Below are 12,377 nucleotides of genomic sequence, written 5' to 3' on the forward strand. Positions count from 1 at the left end.
CCTTCCATAAGGAGACAAGGGTCCATTTCTGGCCAATGTACCTCAAGCGCACCCACCACCTACCATCTGTCAGCAGAGGCTTGCATGTTGTTGTGATGCTGAACAAGTTTCAGCAGAGCTTCCAGACAAAGACAGACTAGGAAAAAAAAAAAAAAGCCTGGCATTCTTCTGAGAATTTGCCAGTAAGAGTCCTATGGACCACAATGGTCTGATCTGCAACTGATCATGGGGATGGCACAGGCCCGGGAAGCATTTTTTCATTTAACTTTTTATTGTGATTTCTGTGAAGTTTATAGGACAAACTGGTTTTTCATTCAACAGTTCATACATATTTTGTTTCCTAACATTGAGTACAAACCCCACAACATAATAGCACCCCGTCCACCTCCTCCCTGTGGTTACCATTTCTTTCTGTCCTTCTTTTCTATTCTTTTCTGCCTTCTGAGCTTTGTCCCTGGGCAAATACTGCCCTTTTGATCTCTTATGGTTGATTGTTCCAAGGAGTGCTTACCTCCCTGGTGTTACTGTTCACTTCACAGGTCTGTCTACAATTTGCATGAAGTTGAACTGTGGGAGTGAGTTCTGCTCTAGGCCTAGAGGGTGGCTAAGGGCCACAGTCTCAGGGGTTCCACCAGTCTCTATCAGACCAGTGCTGGGCAGCATTTTATTCCACTGTGCATGGGGTCACCATGACTCAGGGGCCAACTTGACAGCAGCTAACACCAACAACATGAATAATGTTACCAGAAACATTTTCGAACAAGCCTTTGTGTGCTTTCATTTCTCTTAAGACACTCAAGAGTTGAGTTGCTGGTTCACATGGTAGTTGTATGTTTAACTTTTTGAGAAACTGTCAAACAGTTTTCCAAAGCGGCTGCACCAGTTTATATTCCCACTCCCTAGAGAGCCTGGTTCAGTAGGCCTTGGTGGTACCCAGGAATGTGCATACTTAACTAGCTTCCCAGGTAATTCTGATGTATGTACATCAAACTACTGCTTTAGACCATGTGTATAATAATCACAACGAGTAGACGTTATAGACAAATTTATTACCTATTGAGAATTCTGCTTTCATACTGGCCCAAATGGGTTCTTACTGGAAGTACCGAGGTAAACTGAAAAAAGGTCCACAAACAAATGACTCTACTGTGTAGCCACCAGACAAATGATGGGAAAGAAAATTTACAATTTGCCACAAAAATGATGCTAGATGGCTTCTATCACATCTGCAATGCAGACTGCAAAATTTTAAAATCACTAAATTATATAATGCCTTTATAAAATCCTTGAGTACTGCTATAAGAGAAGGAAAAAATAAAATCACATTGAGAATACAAAATTAAATTTAGTAGGTGGTTCTTAAGATTGCATTTCCTCAAGAAAAGTCTGGGCTCCTGGAGACAGGGAATCACTTACTGATTAGATGACCTATGTTTAGCAAGCTGTTATTTTAATGCTTGCTCCTGGGGTTCAAGGGGGGAAACAAGCTGATTGTGATATATCTAATCACCCATGTCCTGCTTTTTGTGCCAGGAAACTTTCAAGGCTTTGGGGCTTTTTACCTCCAAGGAGAAAGACAGCACGACATCTGACTTGGAGAGCTGGTTCTCACTCTCCTCTCCCATGTCGATGATGGAAGCATTGTGGCTGCGTTTGAGTTTCTGCAGCTTGAATTCTCCACCTTTGGAAACTGGCATGCTCTCCAAGTTGGCCATGAGCAGGTTGACAGATGACTTCAGCTCCTCAATGTACATGTTTTCCATTTCTTTGGAAACGAATTTGGGAAATTTGCGTTCCTTGGAAAGGAAAAGGAAAAGGAAAGTATAAACAGAGGAGTAAAGAAAGACCTGATTTATAAAGGTTTTTATCTCACAGCCCAGAGTTATGACAGCATCTATTCGAAGTGATATTTGCTTAGATATTTGAGGTCTGTGGGTGGTGCAAACAGTTTGTACTTGGCTAGTAACCTAAAGGTTGATGATTCAAATCCATCCAGATGCCCTGTGGAAGAAAGGCCTGGCAATCTGATTCTGTAAAAATTATAGCCAAGAAAACCCTATGGAATGGTTCTACTCTGTAACACATGGGATCACCATCAGTTGGAATCAACTTAATAGCAACTGTTTGGATTTTTGTTTTGTTGTGGCTTTATAAAAGAAAAATCTTTAGCCTAGTTGAGTAGACAGCTGCCTGCCTTCTAACAGATAAGAAACATATATAAATTTACAGTAAGAAAGCATCAAATGTTTTATTATAGTTCTATATTGCCCACACCTTTCTCTAGCAAATTTGATTTGTAGAAAGAAAAATGAGGGGATATTTTTCAAACCTGTTTTCAGTTCAAACAATTTTTCTTTTTCATAAAATTCACTTTAAATCTGTTTTAAGTTACAGAGATATAAAGACACCCTATTTCTGGATATCTACAGAGATTTTCCTCACATGAATAATTCAAAAGGAGCTCATTTGAAATGTTTCAAACATAGCCTGTGGCTATTTCTAAGAAGAATAGTTACGATTTTCAAGAAAAATTGAAAAAATTAATGAAGTGATAAAAATGTGATTAAAATTCTTTAGAAATGAAGATAAAACAATTCAGTATCAGAACTGACCTCTATTTTTTTTTCCTTCTTTGCTTATAAACTTTGTAACTGCAAAATATTCTTTGTATCTCTAAGTTACCCATATACCTTGATTATACCTTGGACCTGTCACCTTCTCAAACAATCATTATCCAATGAAACATAAACCTGTCCTCCCCACTTCTCTGATTTATAGGATGAGAGCAGTCAGTTTGACTTTTATTGCAAGTAATTGAAAACTTCAACTTAAGCTGCCTTAAACAACAAAGGAATTCATTGGCTGGAAATGTCCCAAGGTAGATCCAACTTCAGGCAAGGCTAGAACCAGGGCTCAATTTATGTGGCAACAAGTGAGTTCTTACTCCAAATCTTGGTTTTAGTTTTTCTGGGTTGGTTCCATGCTCACTCTGGCTTCTCTTAAAGTCACAAAAAGGCTGCTAAGGACCTGGACCTCAAAATATCATATACTATACTATCTACAGGAAGAATAAGTATTTATTTCCATGGAAGAAATTCTTTTTTTCCCAGAATTCTCATCCAAAATGTAATTGAACTGACTTAGGATGTAGACATATGCTGAACAAATTTCCATGGCTAGGAATATGCTGTGCTGAACTGCTTAAGCATCAGTTACATAACATGCATATAGCTGGGTTTAGATGTCCACCAGGACCACATGCAAGATGAAGTGGTTTCCCAGAAAGCAACTAAGGTATGATTTTGAGTGGCAAAAAAAAAAAAGAGGGGGATATTTAGTACATGGGCACTGGACTACAACCCAAGCAACAAGTTCTATTAACGGACCAGAAATCAATTAGATTCACTCTCTCAAGCAACTGAACTAAACTCAAGCATCGAGACTGTAATTAGTTGGTGGAGGTAAACCAGTAAGCTCATGTAGACTCAGGGCCTAAATCCATATTGGATCAGATGAAAACAGAGGAAGACATTTGAGAAAGAAAAAGAAAATTAGACAATATATGTGTGTGTGTGTGTGTGTGTGTGTAGAGAGAGAGAGGGAGAATAGAGGGGAGGAAAAGAGAGAGGAAGGGGAGGAAGGAGAAGAAAGGGAGGAAAGAGAGGAAGGCTGTCTAGAGTTACAGAAAAAAAGCTTTGACTTTTACTGGTTTTCTAATTCCTGTAACCAGTTAACCAGTTGCCATTTGCTGTTGACTCCGACTCATGGGAACCCCATGTATATCAAGAGTAAAACTGTGCTCCATAGAGTTTTCAACAGCCGAGATTTTGGAAATAGGTTGCCAGGCCTTTCTTCCAAGGTACCTCTGGGTAGACTCAAACCTTCAACCTTTTTGTTAGCAGCTGAGTGCATTAACTGTTTGTACCACCCAGAGACTCCTTTCATATATATACCAAACAAAACCAGACACACTGCCAAAGAGTTAGATCCAACTCAGTAGATTGCCCAACCTTCCTTCCAAGGAGTGGCTGGAGGGTTTGAACCACCAGCCTTCTGGTTAGCAGTCTGATGCCTTACGCACTAGGCCACCTAGTTATTCCTCCTGTATTTGAGTTCCTTGAAATGCTCTTATTTTCCTTTTGGCAACTCCCTCTACCCACAACTAGAAGGGCATATCTTCCTTGAATTAAGAAACTCATTCAAATACACATGGTGAATCCTCTACCCACAGCTTGGGAATATCTTTGTGCTATTGTTCTTCCTACCAGAAGCCTTCATAAATAAACATTGTTGTCTTTTCTGCCACCTGCTTGGGTAACTCTCAGCCATCTTCCCATCTTCTAAATTACATCTTCAAATTTTTACTTCCTTAGGTTTGCTTAAAATAAGTGGTTTACCTCCTTGGTAACATTTACTATAATTAATGAATCAATTGTGAAACTTAGTGAAACTTACCTATTTAATGTCTGTCTTTCCTACTGATTCAAAAGGTAGGAGCACACCTATCTTGATACCCTTGTTGAATCTTTGGTATCTAGTACAATGATTGCCATATAATAAGGATTCATTACATATGCATTGAGTGAATGGATGGGTGGCTTATTGAAATATCTGTATTAAATAAAAATATAGTTAAAATTCAGCTGTGAAAGGAGATGGAAAGAGAATAAATTAAGTTGTGGAAGAACACTGAGATACTGCTTTTCCATGTAAATGAGTATGGGCGTCTGAAATGCACCCAGAAGTGTTAGAATGCTAATGTCTTTCGGAACCTCTTGGTACAATCACTTTGTGCTTTAAGGTTGAGCTCAGCCACTGCATGGTGCTTTCTAGACACACTGGATGAATGTGAATGTAGAGGCAGGAAGACTGCTTTTGGAATGTGATGATGGGTTGACAGGTTTGAAAGGAACAAGAGAATCCTCCAAGTCTTATTTCTTTAAAACTCCTGCACAGTAGGCTTGATTATCTCCTTGGACTCAATCATGAAATACTTGTGAGCCTCCAAACTTGTGCATCCTTTATGAAAAAGATCAGGGTGTAAGGATTTAGCTGCTGGGCCACCATTCGCTCAGAATACATTTACTACCACCAACAATGTAAGGCACAGTATTAGGCACTGGGTGGGAGGTAATGATTAAAGGATGTAGATCTTTTCTTTTTGAACTTCCAGCTAGTGGGGACAGAAATGTATAAGGAAATATAAAGGCACATACTATAAGTATATGAGTTGCAAACTCTTTCCAAGATAAACATGGATAGCTTCCCAGAGGAAGTGACCCTTGGGCTGAGGCTCCAATGGAACAGTTTGCAACCAGGTTGAATTGACTGAGATTGGGCCACTGCTCTTTCTTCCTAACTATGGAAAATATTACAGGTAACCATGAATTTAAGAAGGCTTGTATAACTGAATGTGGCCACAATTTGTTTCCTCATCTCCTTCTGAATATGGTCCTTCTTGAAAGCGAGGGGAAGAATGAGGAAATTTAATTCAGGGGTTATAGGAACTTTTCAGGCCACTTAAAGGCTGCCAAGCAGCAAAATTTACATCCCATGAGTCTGAAGGCTGTTACACTGACCTGTCTTTTTCCTCCCACACTGGAGCCCAAACTTCAGTGAAGTACATGGTATTCTTGGGAGAGTGGGGTAAGGGGTATCTCTGATTTTTATTGCCAGCTGCTGGCTTTGCAGTTGCCATGAGGATGCAGAGACTAACCAAAGTGTCTGTGAAATGTGTTCTTTCTAGATACTCAGACATGAGAGACTGTACTATCAACTGCAATCCCTTTTATCACATCCATCATTGAGGCACATTGAATGTTGCAACCCCATAGCCTTGAAGCTTTGAAGAAGACCTAGTGGTTACAGACATCACCACTCTGGCCCACAGTGCCAAGCCTTATGCAAGTAGAACATCGAAAAATTCAAAGAATGATCACCTCTTCCAGAACTTGGACAGTTCCTAATGACATCATAAAAAGAGGCTCATAAAACTGAAGTCTGCAAGGGAAAACAAGGCCATTTTTCTATCCTGAGTACTTAAGCCTTGAGAAGAAATAGCATTCTGCCAATCCAGAATGGTTCTTGAGTGGAGTTTTCAGTGGCAGGCCCATTACAAACACATTTCAAAGCTGAAGTTGTGCCAAAACAAGGAAACTGTGGTCGTCTGTCTCTATTGCTACTTTTCCAAGCATAAAAGTAAATTAGCCTCGACAAAAGAATTGTTTATGCATATTGCTTTAGGAAAGGCATGGCATATGAGTGAGCAAAGTCCTCCAAAGAAAATCTCTGCTGGCCATTTATTTTTGTTTTGGGCTGATAACCTTCTTCAGTGGGGATGGCCTATCAAGGGCAATTCCCATCAAGGCGTGGCTACACTGAGGGCCTTTTGGGAATGTACTCAAAAATAGCATTTGAAAGTGCTAACAGCTCCCCTAGACAACTGCTTTTCTTTTCTGGCTTTACATTTTCACTCAGAGAGGATGAAGGAGATATCTGTAAAAGCTGACAAGTCCACTCTCACTCAGAGAGATATCCCCTAGACCCCAGAAGCTCAAGACACATTTATTGGCAGGTGATCAGAAGGAGGGATGTGACAGAAGGATACTTTCTAGACATGGGAGTTTGCCGATAGTGTGACAACTATTGAGTCCAATTCCTCAAATACTCCCTGGGCTCCTGTCATGTGTCAGGCAACGTGATTATCACTGCGTATGAAAGAATCAACTGAGAGATTATGGTATTTGGGGAAAGACATGCCAGGAAATGACCAATTAGATATTATGTGACATATGAAGTAACAGAGGTATGCAGAGAATAAAAGGGGCATAGAATAACATTTTCCAGTCCACTTCAGTAAATCAGACATAACTTTGAATCCTGGGTCTGCAACTTACTAGCTGTATGACTTCAGACAGATTTCTTCACCTCTCTGAATTTCAGTTTCAATATTTGAAATGGGAATAATAAACCCCCTAGAATTATTAGGAATAGTAAGGGATAATAACAATAAACTATACATTTTGAAGGAGCTCTGGTAGCATAGTGGCTAAAGCACTTGACTGCTAACCAGACGGCTGGCGGGTCAAACCCACCAGCCACTCCTCGGAAGGAAGGTTGGGCAATCCTACTTCCGTAGTGATACTGCCTCGGAAACCCAAGGAGGGGTCGCTATGAGTCGGGGCCGACTCGACGGCACATAACAACAACAACAACAACATACATTTTGAGCACTGATTATATATAATTAAGGATATAAACTCTGTTAACAACAACAATGTTAATAATAATGGTGGTGACTAATGTAAAGGTAGTAAGAGTTGGCATTTATTGAGAGCTAAGTACGGACTCTACCACCTGTCTGTTTATTATAGCATGGTAGCTTGCATGTTGCTGTGATGCTGGAAGCTTTGCCACTGATGTTTCAAATACCAGCAGTCACCCATGGTAGACAGGTTTCAGTGGAGCTTCCAGATTAAGACAGACTAGGAAGAAAGGCCTGGTGATCTATTTCCAAAAATTAGCCAATGAAAACCCTACAGATCACAATAGAACATTGTCTGACCTCTTTGCTTCACATACATCATCAAGATGGATCAATTGCTGGAGAAGGACATCATATGTGATGACAGAGATGGCCAGTGAGGGTGAGGGAGCCACAACAATGGACTCAAACAGGCTGGAGAGGGGGAGAACGATGTAGGACCAGGAAATTTTTTGTTTTATTGTACATAAGGTTGCTATGAGTCAGACTGACTCAATGGGAGCTAACAATAATAACAACAATGACAACTATATATTGGACATTGGTGTAAGCATTTTACCTTTCTTACCTCACTTAACCCTTTCCAAATGCCATTGAGGTAGATGCTATTATTTATCCTCAGCAACTGGAGAAAAACAAGGCACAGAAGCTAAATAAATAATTGGTTAAGTATGAAACTCAGCGGACTGGTCCAGATAGGGCAGAACCACGCCTCCTCAAATGTCAATAGTACTAAGGTGGAGAAAGTCTGCTACGGTGCCTCTCAGGGTGAGGTACCTTATATGCGTGGCTTCATTTCGCAGCATCCAGTAGGGGCTGGTGGGAATGGAGTCCTCTACACCAATGACCATCCTATTATCACCCTGTCAATGTGGACTGTATTATGGTGGATGTGGGGTAAAGAGTAGGGAGTGATGGGGAGTGGGCAGCATGATAAATGAAAGAAAGAAGGTTTTGGTAGTAGTTTGTCAAAATCAGCACTCTAGATGTCAGAAGGCATTCAGCACACAGGCTTTTATCATAGTTTCTTGGACTGGCTTCTTCACCCAAACTGGTCTTTCAATGGCTTGGTCTCACCTCACCTTTTATGAACTGGATTAACAATAACCATGAGGTTTGGTATCCCCATTTCGAATACAGAAACTGAAATTCAGAGAGGTAAAGGGTCTTTCTTCATTTAAATGAGTTTCAGAGGCCATCAATGGCACTTAGATTTTTCCTTGATCTCAGATTTCCCTGTTTTTTTTTACTATTTGGCAAAGATCAAAGTCATAAAGATGCTTCCTGCACAGATTCTTTAAGGCAACAAACTGAATTAAATTGTCAGTGTGCCTAGACTCTGTGCTACTTCATGGTGCAGGGTGAATGCAGATACAACAACATTCATTTGTAATCTGGGGGTGACCATCATTCTCCGGTAAGAGAGCATTCCATTTCTATCTGATTTTTGGCAATAGGTAGAGCAGAGCTTTTTCATCAGGAAATATGTGGATACTATTGCTTTCTTGGGGGCATATCCTTATTGACATTTACAACAGGGCCATGGTATGAGATGGTAATTTTGTTCTGCATAAAACTGGAGGATACGTGGAAATTTCCTACTTAAATAACAGCTCACTCCTCAACAGCTCTGCCACTGATACTCAAAAGCAGTATTCTTTGTCTTACATAAATAGCTCAAGAATCTTTGAATGTTACCCTAAAATATGGCCCAAAGAACTGTCAAATATCACAGCAGCACTAATGCTACAATCTGCCTGTTTAAGATCCAATGTCAACTCTGATCACAGTTTAAATAACTTAGACTTAATTCCTGGGTGAAATTCGGGGACACTTTAATATCAATATGAGAGGATTTGGGGAAATGTTTGAACAGGGATTAAGAAGTCTTTTCTACCAGATTAAAACAAAATGCATTCACATCTCTTCCTGGAACTTTTAAGGCAGCATGTCTGATATTCACAGTGAGAGCCTGTGCAGCCATTTCTGTCTGTAGACTCATGGGACGTTGGTATGACAGAACTGAGTGATTACTGTGCAGGGCTGTGGATAGGCGAAAGCTACTTTGCTCTTGCTACTTTCTCTCCTACGAAGAGAGGACAAAAATGTGCCTTTCAGTGGAAGCTTGTGATGATGAGGATGTTGCTGGTAGAACCCCCTGGGACCCTACAACCTCTTTTTCCAGATTTTGAGAAAGGAATCCATAGACAGGATTGTGAATTCCACAAGCCAGTTCTGCCTCAAGCTGCTGATTTATTTAGGCTTCTGGATAAACAGAAGAGAATGCATGGCAAATTTCAGTTGATGAGAGAAAGCAATTTCCTGAAGGGACAACCAGCATGAAGAGAAGATTGGGGAGAGAGAAGTAGTGCTGTCCTGGCATATTTTCTGCCTTTCATCTGACTACTCAAAAGAAGAGTGTGAAAATTAGAACTAGAGGACCAGGGTTTGAGCTCAGTTTTCTACTTTACTGGTTGAGCGAATTTGGGCATGTCACCTAAACTCTTTGTTGTGCCTAAACTGTGGAGAGTTACTGTGACTCACAGGATTATGGGTCACAGGTCTAAATGAGAGTTTATGTGAAATTGCTCAGCCAGTGCCTGCCGTATTCAATAACAGACTGATTAGCAGAGAGAGAGGTCAAGGTGGTTAGGACGTGGATAAGATAAGGTGAAAGACTAGGCAGAAATCATGTTGGATCCCTGGATAGGGGTGACGATGAAAACAAGGGGCTGTATTTGGGAAGGTATTTTGTAATGTTAGCATGCATCCTGGCTAAGGTGTGGTCATTGAGTGACTTTGGCCAAGTCCTCTAATGTCTGTGCTTCATTCTCCCCTTCTATGAAATTGGGATAATGATAGCACTTTTCTTATAAAGTTGTTGGGAGTTCGGAGGGGCTACTGAATATAAAATTATTAGAAGAGAGTTTGACACAGAGTAAATGCTATTTAAGTGCTTTATGCTAGTATTAAATACACCCTGGCATGTCTTCCAATTTATAATAACCATCTCATTCACTTCTTAGGTACCATTCTCACCCTCAGTGATATATCTTCACTATCGATGTGTTCATTGAGATCCTCCACTCCCTTTCCACAGTTGGAAAGTTTCTACCAATCAAAGGAATGACTCTTGGAATTACAAGTTTGAAGAAAGTAGTGAGAAAAGGGGAATCCCCGGGCATGCAAATGATTAATGCACCCAGCTTCTAACCAAAAGGTTAGTGATTCAAGTTCACCCAGAGGCAGTTGGGAAGAAAGGTCTAGTAACCTACTTCTGAAAAATCAGCCATTGAAAGTCCTATGGAGCACAATTCTACTCTAATGACATAGGGTCACCATGAGTCAGAGTTTATTTGATTGTACCAGGTAAGTGAAAAGAAAGGAGAGGTGGGAGAGGAAGAAAGAGACAGTGAGGCTGACAGGCTGATGATTCCCTATTTGGCCATATCAAAACTATAAAGAGCTGCCAAGTAGTCAGGTTTCCCACTTGAGAAGCAGAGAAATCTGATTTACAGAGAAAGAAAGAAAAATGAATGGGACACACAGAGATGTAAAATGGAAAGAATGTTCTGCTCCCTTTGTGGCTCCTGGTTCTAGTTCTTTCCTGGGATCCAGTGGTACCTTGCCATGAATTCTGTGAGACACTCCTTGATTCCTAGAATCAATCCTCTCTGCTACATAAGATTCCTTGAGTTGCTGCCTCTTACTTGCAATCAGAAGTGTTCTGCCAATCTTTGGATTCAGGGAAGAGAGTGAATTATGCATGATGGCTGATATCTACATCCAGGAATTTCTGCTTATGATATTTACAGGAGCTGATGTTCAAGCATATGGGTTGAATTACACACCCAGGCTAAAATTCACTATGATGCTGGAAATAGAAAAATCAGGCCATGATAAAAGAAGATAAGCAGAGATGCTTTGTTCCAGTGTCTCTTCATGAACTAGTCAATATCTGAGATCTTCATACTAAGTTTATAGTCAGATATTTCCCAATTTTCCTCAGTATTATTCAGGCTGGTTTAGGCAAAAGGAGAATTTATTTTTCTTTGAATGGAACTAAACTGACGGAAAAGCAGCTACAGGAATGAGGCTCAAGAATTAACTAGAATTAGGGTCTTAAATATCCTGAGGACTCTCAGTGTATTCCTTGTCTCTCTCTGTCTTGGCTTTATTTTTTTCATCTTATTTCTACATGAAACAATGGAAAGAAGACAACTTTTTATCACTGGAAAGGTATAGTCCTACTGGCCCAAGTTCCTATGTCCCAGGTAAGGGATTCAATGGTCTAATTTGCACCAGGTGTCTATTCCTGTACCAATCACTTGTGGCTACTACAAGTTTGAGAACCATGACTGGTTTAGCTTGGGTAAAGAGCTCACTCTAGGAGCAATCAGATATGGTAAGGGGGTCATTGGCATGAAAGAACATTGCAGGAGGAGAGAAGAAAAGGAGATGGTACTGGGCAGATATCCTCTTGTTGTTGTTTGCTGTCGAGTCGGCCCCGACTCATAGTGACCCCTCCTTGGGTTTCCGAGGCAGTATCACTATGGAAGTAGGATTGCCCAACCTTCCTTCCCTAATACCCTGAATATTTGGGGGCTTTTAATATGTTTTCAAATGAGTCTCTATTGTCTATGAATAATAACCAAGAATCACATCACTTCCCTGTTTCTTTAACCAAGAAAACTTAGTTCTAAGTTGTTAATAATATCCTACTTGGTATCACAATATTTAATGGTATAGGCTAGGGAAGAGAATTCTTTGATTTACTGTTCAGAAATGAGCATCTTGGCTTACTACATAGCAGCTGTTCATCTATAGTCTTTTTAAAAATTAAAGTTAGCCTAACATTAGTTTCTTAAATTATCATGCCAAGTCTCAAAGTGAACTAAACAACTAAAATAAAGGTGTCATGAGCTTGCTTTTGAAGTGTGCATGTGTGATTCTATTTAAATGGGGATGAATACTTACTAGTTAGGGATGTATAGGCTGTCTAAGGCAGGGGAATGGACCAAATGATCTCTGATTTCTTGATTATCTGCTCAGAGGACAAAGTGAGTTTAAGGTGAAATAAATTCCAGAGACTTACTGATGTTTACTCCCACAT

General features: G+C 40.2%; 1 protein-coding gene across 1 annotated transcript in view; it reads right to left on the reverse strand.

The window, feature by feature from the left end:
• CADPS (calcium dependent secretion activator) overlaps positions 1 to 12,377 on the reverse strand; it is a 741,642-nt gene that overhangs the window by 407,422 nt on the left and 321,843 nt on the right. Inside the window, exon 5 of the mRNA XM_042780468.1 lies at positions 1,563 to 1,796. Within this exon, the coding sequence (XP_042636402.1) occupies positions 1,563 to 1,796 (234 nt within the window). The remainder of the gene's footprint in view (positions 1 to 1,562; positions 1,797 to 12,377) is intronic.

This window comes from Orycteropus afer, unplaced genomic scaffold, assembly GCF_000298275.1.
Source record: "Orycteropus afer afer isolate SDZICR_OR568_19922 unplaced genomic scaffold, OryAfe1.0 scaffold00041, whole genome shotgun sequence".
Lineage (NCBI taxonomy): Eukaryota > Metazoa > Chordata > Mammalia > Tubulidentata > Orycteropodidae > Orycteropus > Orycteropus afer.